Source organism: Eucyclogobius newberryi, unplaced genomic scaffold (assembly GCF_026437365.1).
Source record: "Eucyclogobius newberryi isolate DKJ021-1_F unplaced genomic scaffold, fEucNew1.0.hap1 SCAF_10, whole genome shotgun sequence".
Lineage (NCBI taxonomy): Eukaryota > Metazoa > Chordata > Actinopteri > Gobiiformes > Gobiidae > Eucyclogobius > Eucyclogobius newberryi.
The window spans coordinates 21,284,854-21,299,107 of record NW_027315724.1 but is presented as its reverse complement, the minus strand read 5'-3'; the positions used below and the strand labels follow the sequence as shown (position 1 = coordinate 21,299,107).

At 47.0% G+C, this 14,254-nt stretch overlaps 1 protein-coding gene across 1 annotated transcript in view; it reads left to right on the top strand.

The window, feature by feature from the left end:
• LOC140369481 (solute carrier organic anion transporter family member 1C1-like) overlaps positions 1-14,254 on the top strand; it is a 33,784-nt gene that overhangs the window by 648 nt on the left and 18,882 nt on the right. The window contains exons 2-3 of the mRNA XM_072456829.1: positions 3,900-4,041; positions 10,207-10,339. Of these exons, the coding sequence (XP_072312930.1) occupies positions 3,900-4,041; positions 10,207-10,339 (275 nt within the window). The remainder of the gene's footprint in view (positions 1-3,899; positions 4,042-10,206; positions 10,340-14,254) is intronic.

The following is a 14,254-nucleotide window of genomic DNA, read 5'->3' as shown; positions in this document are numbered from 1 at the left end:
CGGGGTGCAGGGATTAGGTTATGCGTTCCGATCCATATCATAACCAGCATGTCCAACCGAGCGATCTGTTCCACTCTGGAGCAGACAGGCCACTCCTCTCTGTCAGGTCTCATGAGTGACTGGTCTGATCTGAGCGACATGCGTGCTTTTGGAGATTCAGTATTTATACCTTTCACATGATGTCAAAAACATTCCTCGAGGGGTCAATCTAACTGGAGGCACTGCTCCATCTGAAGCTCTGTTACTCAAGGAGACTTTAATCTGAGCTGAACTGCAATTCGTGAGCAGATTTGTGCCGTTAACAAGTCTCTTTCAGATATCATGGAGTTACGAGTTAGCCAATTGTCTTTTGTTCTTGTTAAAAATCAAACATCTATGAATATCAGTGTGTTGATTTGATATCCACATAACCAGTGTGACCCGAGCAGATTGCACGAAGGTGGCAAAGCTGAACAATTTGTCAAAGATATGTTTTAGGAATAATGCAATGTTCAATGAGTTAGAATGATCAATGAGCACACTTCCCAACTCTCCCGATTTGGGGCCTGTCTCCCGATCAACCCGATCGGGAGACTAAATCTCCCGATTTGAAGATATTTCAAACGAAACATAAAAAATCGACCTTTTGTACGCCGTTATGCTTTATTTTGGTAGCGAAGGCGAGCGGGGGGAACATGCGGGGGACACGGGCGCAGCCATGTTAGTTGTGATTACGCTGCTGGGCGTGTTTATGTCCCAGAATGAAAAGCAGGTGGAATTTATTATTAAATCTACATCATGATGTTGAACGACATGAGCGTTGACAAAGACAGTGGCGCCAATAAGGACAAACAGACTGTTAAAAATAAATACCGGTTTGATTATACATGTTAACTACAGAAACACACTGCAGTGCTCCAAGTGGGACTGATATTCGTCCTATAAACCATGTGATTCGCATTTTGTTCATTTATCGCATTGTTAATTTTTCTCAATACTGATACAATTTTAACTCTCCCGCTTTGGGGGGCAATCTCCCTCTTATTTATTGTACTGGTAAATAAGTTGGGAAGTATGAATGAGGTGTGTTTGACATGACCAGAGGAGGGATGATACGTGGGCAGAGGGCAGGGTTGTGCTGGATAAAGCCGATGATCAGAAAGGGAGACTTGACTTCCAAAATATTTCATTTAAATAGTGCCAGATTTATAAATGGCAGAAACCAGATAGATGCAGAGCTCAGAACGGATGGAACTCGACAGGTTCATGGTTTGACTTGTCCAGACTCCTCTTCTGAATTGGTGATTGTGTTGGTTTCTTGTTGTCCTGAAGCAAAACTAAAATGTCCTCAAATCAAAAACAAATTGACATGAAAGTTGGTCATATTAAAATGGGATCAGACTGGTGTTGCTTTTATCACATCAAAGTTATGAGAGACAATAGTGTGTAAGTAGCTTACAATAATACGGACCGCTTAAAATAATGGCAGCACATGCTTTTATTTCTTCTAAGAATTGTTCAGTGCTGTGGCCTATGGGGGGGACACGGTGTGACCCTTTTATCTCTAATCCTGAGTTTATAACATGCTGTAATGTTGTTCTCTCACCAGAACCATGGGGGTCACGGGGTCATTTTTGATCTATGTTTGAGTAATCCTCCATGAGGCCCTCCTCTCCATGCCTTCTCCATCTGCCAAGTATTATTTATTTTACTTTATGATTGTCTTTAACTTTAATTCCCCCTTTTTCATTGGAGACAGAACATAGGGTGGAGTGAGCCCCCTCTGAGAGCGCTGGCTAAGCACCTTATGCAGGTGAAACTAAGGCACAGGTCCCAAGGCCAAAACAGGGACATTTTGGCCTTGGGACAATAAATGTCATGTGTTTACATGTTGTGCAATAAAACTATTTTTAAATGATGCCACCATCATTCATTGTTTTTTTTGTGTTTTTGTTTTTCCAATATGCACATATTTAAGTCATGCTGAATATTTTGTTCTTCGTCTTCCTCAGTGCTCTAAATCTTGCCCCCACCTCTTGATGTCATCTGCTGGTTATATAGTCATGCCCCTCAGGGTATATAAAGTCTTATAACATTCATTAGTTTCATTCTGGTCTTTTCAGATCTCAAAGTTTCCGACAGTGCAGCTGTAAATAACATAAATAATGACGTACATGGACTTTGATTGGATCATTTTTACGAACATCGCTTATTCACTCTGGTGAAGTGAAGTGTGAGTGAGAAGCTAATCCTGACCACCAAAGCTAACACTCTGAGTGTGAAGCTTAAATTGACTCGTGCATCATAAGATGGAGAGACAGATGTGAAAATGTTCCATTCTCTCTATAGTTTGCTGTGGTTAGTGCACTGCACTTTACTTAAGTACATTTTTAAAGGACCCACCACTGATAGTTTTATAACTTTCTGAAATCTTTTATTGATCAGGAATTAGGATCCATGATATTTAAACATGTGACAAGTTTCCAAGCAACAAGGTTACATTTATTTTTTTAAATGTAACTAGAAAAATTGTTCTTGATTAAACCCTGAGGAAAATACATGTGATATGCTTGTCTCACAACAGACAATTGTGGTCTATATATAGGAGCCAGCACACATACAAGACCTCCCTCCACATTGTAATATACATATATGTTTTAAATTGTGTATATAATTATAATTTCCTTTTATGAATACCAAAAACGCCTTGACCAAATGAATCACAAAGTCAGCTGACTCCCACTTATGTAGGTCATTGTGCTTCATTAGTGATTTCCTTCTTTAAATTTAAGGTCGACTCTATAAATTTATGTATGGCTGCCATGTGACTCTCATGTGCTGTAGTTTTATCACGCCAGAGCTGGATCAGGAGAGTGGACCGTGTCCAACACCACAAACTATAACTTATTTTTAAGCCTTCAGCAGCACACACTGACCACATTCAGGCAGCTAATGCTGCATTCTTCACTCTGTAGATTCATGCTTATACACAGGGACTATATTCAATTAGAATAATAACAATGAATGAGTTCAAACAGGTCACTCTTTTCATGCTCTAAAAGGCCACACAGAGTTAAACTCAATTCCTGGCCAGTGCAAGGTTTTCTTTGTGCACGTCACGTGGCATTTAGCACAGTGAAAACATGTATTCTCCACTCAATACACATGACCGAGGTCCTGGCTCCGAGCTACAGCCGGCCCCTGCTCCAATGTACAAGCTTAGTATGCATATACAGTATCTGCCATCTATAAACCGCACAAATGCCTTATGCAACTTCCTCTAATGCACCTTTTGTTTTAGGATGAAGAAGGACGGTGAAAGTAGGTCAGTGAGGCCAGTCCATGTATTTAATCTGATTTGTGTTGTGTTCACACAGTAATACACTTCTTACAGTAGGAAACACATTGCTGTTCTTACTACGAGGTGACAAATATTATTCATCTCAATATATTCATCCCCAATAATAATAATCAGAAGATATTTTGGAAAACTAAATGTGCTAAAACATGTCTTTAAATGTATTAGTTGAGGTTTATTGTTATTATTATCAGTTGTATTTTATAAATTAACAATATACCCAACAATATTGAAATAATTTATAGCCACAAAACAACATTCACAATATTATCAATAACTTACATTGCCCAATTGGCTACAACGTGATGTTGATAATGACAATCGCTCACGTCAGAATCCAACAAACATGAGTCATTTATTAAGCCTTTTCTTTTACAAGATGGTCAACATTTTCAAAGGTTTTGCTATTTTTCAAAGCCAAACTTAGCTGGCAAATGTATTTCTGCTTCTAAAATAGTTCCATGAGTTATTAAGCCTCTACAGTTATCGAGTGCTCTATGCTTTAATCCCGTGTTCCTCTCTCTCTCTCTTTTTCGTGCTGGATCTGATGCCGGGCCCTCAGATGTTCCTCGGGGCGCTGTCTTTTGCCTATTTTGCGAAGGCCCTGTCGGGAAGCTACATGAAGAGCACAATAACGCAGCTGGAGAGGCGCTTTGACATTCCCAGTTACCTAATAGGTGTCATTGACGGGAGCTTTGAGATAGGTGAGTATTCCGCCCGTCACAGCAGCTTTTCTTCCTCCATTGCTAACCTCCTTGTCCTGCTCTTCAGAAGGAAAATGACTGAGTTGAGATGAATAGTGATTGGTCCGTGGAGATCAGAGGCCATATTGAATTCAATTACATGTATTTTTGTACAGCCTGATATCGATACAGCAGTCCTTTGACCCCATTTCTCAGCGGGAAGAAAGTGCAAAAAATCCTGTGGGAGAAGTAAAAACCTCTGGGAGAAGCATGGACGGGCGGGCTGCAGATAAGAGAGTTCATCCAGGCAGACAAGGGGCCGTTCATCTAGAGGAGAGAGAGAGACTTTAGCATCTTTGTGGCAGGATGGGGCCATGTCATTTATTACGTCATAAGTCATACAGGTATTATACTCCAAATAAGTGTTTTGCAGTGCTGAAGTGGTTTGTAAGTATCATTTAGTATTAACATAATAACCTTCTCTTAGTATATGCAGATGAAGTATAAAGACAACTTTTTAATGACCAGTATACAACATAAACTGCTGATAATTTCTTAATAAAGTAAATATAGTGAATAAATAATTATACTATACTTCCCTAAGTCTATTCAAATAAGTATTATGCTCACCATGTGATGGACTGATACAGTTTAGGGGCCAAAGATGTATATCTTGACATATTAGTGAAGTATCCCGATAACAATATTCCGACTTGTGTGTGTTAAAATGATTTCCTGACCATCCAGTCCCTTCTACGTTCTGTTCAAAGGTCAAAGGGTCAGGAATCGGACCACAAGGGGTCGTCAAAAAAGCATCGACCGGTCATACCGCCATGTCTCTCGAATGCTTAAGACGTCTCCTCTCAAATATCCTCATAATATTTAGAATAAAACACAGATTCACAGAGTTTAGTGTGTCACTTATTGACTCTGCACAAATTGCCGCCGTTTCTCATGTTTGTTTAGACACGAACGGCCCATGTAATTCTCTGATTGGTTAATCCGCTTGTCAATCACGCCCTTTGGAAATGGGAGCAGCTGGATGTGATTCCAGACCAAAACGTCAAAGCATGTGGTCCTGGCTGGTCAGGCAATTTAAAGTATGTATTACTATAAACCATATGCCAGCACTCGATATTCAAATTTTGCAGATGTTCAAAAATAATATTCACCACATTATCTACATATAAAAATATTACCCACCCCATTACAACTATGAAATATATATATGTTGATCTATGACCTCCAGAATGTACCACTGAATTAGCATTAGCCACCAGATGCATATCATGAATAACTCAATAAGAAAACCTTTACCTTTTGAATCAATCTGCTTAATTATAGGTTATTTAAATTAATCCAAAAATACAATAGCTTCCTCTATTGGTTTGACACATACTAAATATGATGGAGACAACACACATGAAGGTCAAAAGAATATGTTGCCTCTTTTCTAGGTCACTGCACATACCCATTTCCCTGTCCACATAAATATTACATAGGCTGCATCGCTCAAGAGTGGCATGGGAAATATCGTTGAAAGATAAAGATAAAACATGGCACTTTTGCACTTTTGTTTTGTGGAATAAAATCCGCCGTACAGTGAGTCGTGCTTCCTCAGAGCGAGAAAGGTGAGCTCAGCTGGGGGCAAGGCTGAGCAAGTGCTCCATCCTTCTGCTGAAAGCTGCTGCTCATGTGTGGCCTTGGCAACAAGCATTTTCTATAGGAGTGTTGCCAGGGAAACATAGGAGAAGAAGAATGGGGCAGTGGGAAGGAAGAGAGGAGGGAGGAAAACAGAGAAAGAGAACACAGGGAGGAAGAAGAGAGGTGGAATGAGTGAGAACAGATTCAAGTGTTTTTGTCTTTTTCTAATTGGTGTGTTTAAGGTGGAGCTGTAGATCACGGCTCGTGCACAGCGTCTTCTGCTGGAGTCAGACACGTCGCTGCTCTGCATAGCACCACCTCATACACAGAAATATCATCACTGTTATTCAATCATATTTGCTTGAGTCATATTTGTTTCAGAAAGGGCAAAGCTGATTTATCTGTGGAACGCTTTTTAGCCATTCTCAAAGATGAAGCGCTCGGCTAGGAATCCAAACAAATAGAATGTTTTCAGTGATGTTTTAGTTTGAAAATATATATATATATATATATATATATATATATATATATATATATATATATATATATATATATATATATATATATAAGATTTAAAATAGCACCAAAGATCTTACAGGCCAGTGACCCAGGACTAACCTAGGAGTTTTTAACCAGCACCAAACCAAGACTGACTCGATCCTAAACTGAGACTAACTTAGGACTTAATCAGTCCAACTCGGGTCAGACTGGAGCCTGGACTGAATCATTATAGAGCATCTGCTGTTTTTTAGCTTTGAATTAAAACCAAATATGGTTAAACTCTGGCCCTGCATTAAGCTTATGAGGACATGAGAGACACGCACCTGCTGCAGGGGCGGTGTGGGTGTGGGTGGAGTTTAGGTCTTTAGAATGCCAAAGTGGTAAAATAATGAGCTATTTATTTGCCTCAGTAGTCAAATGTCAAATGTTTTGGACATTCATTTACATTTTTTCCTGGACTGAAGATAAGCCAGAGGCACTCATCATGGCTGAGCCCTTCTACCACACATATTTTAGCATAGCTATGTATATATACACACACATCCATTATATATGTACACACCCTCGGCCGCAAACACAAGATAATATTTGATCATGTTAGTACATCTCCTTGAACCGACGTGGTGGAGGGGTTTGAGCGCCCGAATGATCCCGGGAGCTATGTTGTCGGGGGCTTCAAGCCCCTGGTAGGGTCTCCCAAGGCAAACAGGTCCAAGGTGACGGGTCAGACAAAGTTTCAGAAGCCCTTTATGATGAGTTCACAAACAAGGCCGATTACGTCGCCCGGATCGGCGTCACCGGGGCCCCGTCCTGGAGCCAGGCCTGGGATGGGTGCTCGATGGCGAGCGCCTGGTGGCCGGGTCTTACCCCACGGGGCCCGGCCGGGCACAGCCCGAAGGAGCGACGTGGGGCCGCCCTCCCGTGGACCCACCACCCGCAGGAGGATCCATAAGGGGCCGGTGCAGAGAGATCTGGGCGGCAGTCGACGGCAGGGGCCTCGGCGACCAGATCTCCAGACACAGAGACTAACTCTGGGGACATGGAATGTCACCTCGCTGGGAGGGAAAGAGCCTGAGCTTGTGCGGGAGGTTGAGCGATACCGACTAGATATAGTCGGCCTCACCTCCACGCACAGTTTGGGCTCTGGAACCCATCTCCTCAAGAGGGGCTGTACGCTCCACTTCTCTGGTGTTGCCCGCGGGGAGAGGCGGCGGGCTGGTGTGGGCTTGCTTATAGCCCCTCAGCTCAGCCGCCACGTGTTGGAGTTTACCCCAGTGAATGAGAGGGTTGCGTCACTCCGCCTTCGGGTGGGGGACAGGTCTCTCACTGTTGTGGCGGCCTATGGGCCGAACAGCAGTGCAGAGTACCCGGCCTTCTAGGAGTCCTTAGGAGGAGTACTGGACAGTGCACCGACCGTGGACCCCGTTGTTTTACTGGGGGACTTCCACGCCCACGTGGGCAATGACAGTGACACCTGGGGAGGGGTGATCGGGAAGAACGGCTTCCCCGATCTGAACCCGAGCGGTGTTCAGTTATTGGACTTTTTTGCACTTATTGTGCTAGCCATGGATTGTCCATAACGAACACCATGTTCAAGCACAAGGGTGTTCATCAGTGCACATGGCACCAGGACACCCTAGGCCGGAGGTCAATGATCGACTTTGTTGTCGTGTCATCTGACCTCTGGCCGCGTGTCTTGGACACTCGGGTGAAAAGAGGGGCAGAGTTGTCAACCGATCACCACCTGGTGGTGAGTTGGATCCGCTGGCGGAGGAGGAAGCCGGACAGACTTGGCAGACCCAAGCGCATTGTGAGGGTCTGTTGGGAACGTCTTGTGGAGCCCTCTGTCAGCAGGGTATTCAACTCGCACCTCCGGGAGAGCTTCTCCCATGTACCGGGGGAGGTTGGGGACATTGAGTCCGAGTGGACCATGTTCTCTGCCTCCATTGTTGATGCGGCTGCTCGGAGCTGTGGTCGCAAGGTCTCCGGTGCCTGTCGTGGCGGCAACCCCCGAACCCGGTGGTGGGCACCGGAAGTAAGGGATGACGTCAGACTGAAGAAGGAGGCCACAAGCCACTCTGGCTTGTGGGTCTCCGGAGGTCATCGACAGGTATCGGCAGGCCAAGCGAGCCGCGGCTCGTGCTGTCGCATAGGCAAAAACCTGGGCCTGGGAGGAGTTCGGGGAGGCCATGGAGGAGGACTATCGGTCGGCACAAAAGAAATTCTGGCAAACCGTCCGGCGCCTCAGGAGGGGGAAGCAGTGCCTCACCAACACCGTTTACGGTGCGGGTGGAGGCCTGCTGACCTCGACTGGGGATGTCGTCGGACGGTGGAAGGAATACTTTGAGGCTCTCCTTAATCCCTCAGTCACGTCTTCAGAAGAGGAACTAGAGACCGGGGACTCGTAGGCTGGCTCATCCATCACCCAAGCTGAAGTCACTGAGGTTGTTCGCAAACTCCTCGGTGGCAGGGCTCCGGGGGTGGATGAGATCCGCCCTGAGCACCTAAAGTATCTGGATGTTGTTGGACTGTCTTGGTTGACAAGTCTCTGCAACATCGCGTGGCGGTCGGGGACTGTGCCTCTGGACTGGCAGACCGGGGTGGTGGTCCCTCTGTTCAAGAAGGGGGACCGGAGGGTGTGTTCCAACTACAGAGGGATCACACTCCTCAGCCTCCCGGGTAAGGTCTATTCCAAGGTACTGGAGAGGAGAATCCGACCGATAGTCGAACCTCGTATTCAGGAGGAGCAGAGTGGTTTTCGTCCCGGTCGTGGAACACTGGACCAGCTCTATACCCTCCATCGGGTGCTCGAGGGTTCATGGGAGTTTGCCCAACCAGTCCACATGTGCTTTGTGGATCTGGAGAAGGCTTTCGACCATGTCCCTCCGGTACATGGTCGAGCACCGAGCACCGGGAGTACGGGGGTCCGGGGGCCTTTGCTCAGGGCTGTCCGGTCCCTGTATGACCGGAGCAGGAGCTGTGTTCGCATTGCCGGCAGTAAGTCAGACCTGTTCCCATGTTGGACTCCGCCAGGGCTGCCCTTTGTCACCGGTTCTGTTCATAATTTTTATGGACAGAATTTCTAGGCGCAGTCAGGGGTCGGAGGGTGTCCAGTTTGGGGACCACAGGATTCCATCTCTGCTGTTTGCAGACAATGTTGTCCTGATGGCTCCATCAAACCCGGACCTACAACATGCACCGGGACGGTTTGCAGCCAAGTGTGAAGCGGCTGGGATGAGAATCAGCACCTCCAAATCCGAGGCCATGGTTCTCGACCGGAAAAAGGTGGCTTGCCCTCTTCAGGTGGGTGGGGTGTCCTTGCCCCAAGTGGAGGAGTTCAAGTATCTCGGGGTCTTGTTCACGAGTGAGGGAAGGATGGAGCGGGAGATCGACAGGCGGATCGGTGCAGCGGCTGCAGTGATGCAGTCGCTGCATCGGACTGTTGTGGTAAAGAGGGAGCTGAGCCGAAAGGCAAAGCTCTCTATTTACCGGTCGGTCTACGTTCTGACCTCACCTATGGTCATGAGCTTTGGGTAGTGACCGAAAGAACAAGATCGCGGATACAAGCGGTCGAAATGAGTTTCCTCCGGCCGTGTGGCTGGGCGCTCCCTTAGAGATAGGGTGAGAAGCTCAGCCACACGGGGGGAGCTCGGAGTAGAGCCGCTGCTCCTCCACGTCGAGAGGAGCCAGCTGAGGTGGCTCGGGCATCTGTTCCGGATGCCTCCTGGGCGCCTCCCTCGGGAGGTGTTTCAGGCATGTCCCACCGGGAAGAGGCCCCGTGGAAGACCCAGGACACGCTGGAGAGACTATGTCTCTCGGCTGGCCTGGGAACGCCTCGGGATCCCCCCGGAAGAAGTGTCTGGGGAGAAGGAAGTCTGGGAGTCCCTGCTCAGACTGCTGCCCCCGCAACCCGGCCCCGGATAAGCGGCAGAAAATGGATGGATGGATGTTAGTTCATCCTGTACAATGTACACATGACTCGATCTCTTCCTTTACATTGGTGTCATGATGTTACTAATGGTGTTGTTTGTATGTTGCCAGGTAACTTGTTGGTGATTGCATTTGTCAGTTACTTTGGAGCCAAGCTTCATCGTCCAAAGATCATCGCAATGGGCTGTGTCCTCATGTCCATTGGCACCTTCATCATCGCACTGCCACACTTCATCATCGGCCGGTGAGTGACACTATGGAACGTATATTCTGGCAGTGAAGGTTCATCAAAAATATAAGATAAGATATATAAAAATATATAAAGATATTAAAAAGAGGTCGAAGGCCCATGACCTGACCATAGACTGTATATGACGTGGACAGTGTGAGGCCCATGACCTGACCATAGACTGTTATTTTATGCTGAATTTATGTAATAATTTTCTTTGCATTTAAATTATGTGAACTGATTTTAAAAAAATATATATATATATATATATTTTTTTACATCCAATAAAGTAAAAATATTAATCAGAATCACAATAGGGTTTATTGCCATTTGTCGATAAATAAAATGTATAGACATAGGAACTTGTCCTGGTGATTCATGCAACACAAACAACAAATGAATTCAATATTAATGATTTTTCTTAAAAATACAATTTCATATTCAGTTTGTACTGTGTTTTAAATTTCCCCTGTGTCCAGCCTCCTCTGTCTCTCACATGTGTCCCGTCTCTCACATCTGTCTCGTCTCCTCTGTCTCTCACATCTGTCTCGTCTCCTCTGTCTCTCACATGTGTCTCGTCTCCTCTGTCTCTCACCTGTGTCCCGTCTCCTCTGTCTCTCACCTGTGTCCCTCCTCCTCTGTCTCTCACATGTGTCCCGTCTCCTCTGTCTCTCACCTGTGTCCCACCTCCTCTGTCTCTCACCTGTGTCCCGCCTCCTCTGTCTCTCACCTGTGTCTCGTCTCCTCTGTCTCTCACCTGTGTCCCGTCTCCTCTGTCTCTCACCTGTGTCCCGTCTCCTCTGTCTCTCACCTGTGTCCCGTCTCCTCTGTCTCTCACTTGTGTCCTTTCTCCTCTGTCTCTCACCTGTGTCCTGTCTCCTCTGTCTCTCACCTGTGTCCCGCCTCCTCTATCTCTCACCTGTGTCCCGCCTCCTCTGTCTCTCACCTGTGTCCCGTCTCCTCTGTCTCTCACCTGTGTCCCGTCTCCTCTGTCTCTCACCTGTGTCCCGTCTCCTCTGTCTCTCACCTGTGTCCTGTCTCCTCTGTCTCTCACCTGTGTCCCGTCTCCTCTGTCTCTCACATGTGTCTCGTCTCCTCTGTCTCTCACCTGTGTCCTGTCTCCTCAGTCTCTCACATGTGTCTCGTCTCCTCTGTCTCTCACCTGTGTCCTGTCTCCTCAGTTCTCACCTGTGTCCTGTCTCTTCAGTTCTCACCTGTGTCCTGTCTCCTCAGTCTCTCACCTGTGTCCCGCCTCCTCTGTCTCTCACATGTGTCTCGTCTCCTCTGTCTCTCACCTGTGTCTCATCTCCTCTGTCTCTCACATGTGTCTCGTCTCCTCTGTCTCTCACCTGTGTCCTGACACCTCAGTTCTCACCTTTGTCCTCTCTCCTCAGTCTCTCACCTGTGTCCCGCCTCCTCTGTCTCTCACATGTGTCTCGTCTCCTCTGTCTCTCACATGTGTCTCGTCTCCTCTGTCTCTCACATGTGTCTCGTCTCCTCTGTCTCTCATCTGTGTCTCGTCTCCTCTGTCTCTCACATGTGTCCCGTCTCCTCTGTCTCTCACATGTGTCTCGTCTCCTCTGTCTCTCACATGTGTCCCGTCTCTCACATGTGTCTCATCTCCTCTGTCTCTCACCTGTGTCCCGTCTCCTCGGTCTCTCACCTGTGTCCTGTCTCCTCTGTCTCTCACCTGTGTCCCATCTCCTCTGTCTCTCACCTGTGTCCCGTCTCCTCTGTCTCTCACCTGTGTCCTGTCTCCTCTGTCTCTCACCTGTGTCCTGTCTCCTCTGTCTCTCACCTGTGTCCCGCCTCCTCTGTCTCTCACCTGTGTCCCGTCTCCTCTGTCTCTCACCTGTGTCCCGTCTCCTCTGTCTCTCACCTGTGTCCCGTCTCCTCTGTCTCTCACCTGTGTCCTGTCTCCTCTGTCTCTCACCTGTGTCCCGTCTCCTCTGTCTCTCACATGTGTCTCGTCTCCTCTGTCTCTCACCTGTGTCCTGTCTCCTCAGTCCCTCACATGTGTCTCGTCTCCTCTGTCTCTCACCTGTGTCCTGTCTCCTCAGTTCTCACCTGTGTCCTGTCTCTTCAGTTCTCACCTGTGTCCTGTCTCCTCAGTCTCTCACCTGTGTCCCGCCTCCTCTGTCTCTCACATGTGTCTCGTCTCCTCTGTCTCTCACCTGTGTCTCATCTCCTCTGTCTCTCACATGTGTCTCGTCTCCTCTGTCTCTCACCTGTGTCCTGACTCCTCAGTTCTCACCTTTGTCCTCTCTCCTCAGTCTCTCACCTGTGTCCCGCCTCCTCTGTCTCTCACATGTGTCTTGTCTCTTCTGTCTCTCACCTGTGTCTCGTCTCCTCTGTCTCTCACATGTGTCCCGTCTCCTCTGTCTCTCACATGTGTCTCGTCTCCTCTGTCTCTCACATGTGTCTCGTCTCCTCTGTCTCTCACATGTGTCTCGTCTCCTCTGTCTCTCATCTGTGTCTCGTCTCCTCTGTCTCTCACATGTGTCCCGTCTCCTCTGTCTCTCACATGTGTCTCGTCTCCTCTGTCTCTCACATGTGTCCCGTCTCTCACATGTGTCTCATCTCCTCTGTCTCTCACCTGTGTCCCGTCTCCTCTGTCTCTCACCTGTGTCCCGTCTCCTCTGTCTCTCACATGTGTCTCATCTCCTCTGTCTCTCACCTGTGTCCCGTCTCCTCTGTCTCTCACCTGTGTCCCGTCTCCTCAGTCTCTCACCTGTGTCCTGTCTCCTCTGTCTCTCACCTGTGTCCCATCTCCTCTGTCTCTCACCTGTGTCCCGTCTCCTCTGTCTCTCACCTGTGTCCCGTCTCCTCTGTCTCTCACCTGTGTCCCGTCTCCTCTGTCTCTCACATGTGTCTCATCTCCTCTGTCTCTCACCTGTGTCCCGTCTCCTCTGTCTCTCACCTGTGTCCCGTCTCCTCAGTCTCTCACCTGTGTCCTGTCTCTTCTGTCTCTCACCTGTGTCCCATCTCCTCTGTCTCTCACCTGTGTCTCATCTCCTCTGTCTCTCACCTGTGTCCCGTCTCCTCTGTCTCTCACCTGTGTCCCGTCTCCTCTGTCTCTCACCTGTGTCTCATCTCCTCTGTCTCTCACCTGTGTCCCATCTCCTCTGTCTCTCACCTGTGTCTCGTCTCCTCTGTCTCTCACCTGTGTCCCGTCTCCTCTGTCTCTCACCTGTGTCCCGTCTCCTCTGTCTCTCACCTGTGTCCCGTCTCCTCTGTCTCTCACCTGTGTCCCGTCTCCTCTGTCTCTCACCTGTGTCCCGTCTCCTCAGTCTCTCACCTGTGTCCCGTCTCCTCTGTCTCTCACCTGTGTCCCGTCTCCTCAGTCTCTCACCTGTGTCCCGTCTCCTCTGTCTCTCACCTGTGTCCCGTCTCCTCAGTCATCTCACCTGTGTCCTGTCTCTTCCTTCTCTCATTTGATTTTTGAGACGTTGAACATTTTTTTACCGAATGTATTTGCACTGAATTAAAACATAAATTAACATTTATTTTCAAACATTGCATTTTCATACACTGAAGTTTAAAACACAGTACAAAGTGAATATTAAAGCAGGGTATTTAAAAACAAAAATCATATTCATATTCAATTAATATTTTTACTTGATAGTATGTAAAAAAACAAATACAAAAAACTGTTCAAACAATTCAAATGCAAAAAACAAAAATGCAATTACATACACTCACATAACCTTCATACTATCCCAATACTCGCAGTACGTACTACACACTTGACTTAAGTGTGGATTTTCTGAAAGTTGCCCAGAGGCGCAGGGAGGAAAACTTGACATAAATAGGTGTCAGCGATGTGAAGCGTCCTTAACGTTTTTACTGTTTTGTTTGCTGGAAAATCGCCTTATATTTCTTTAAAATATCCTCCGTTTTAACTGTTCAACATTCCTTTCCCTCTATTCC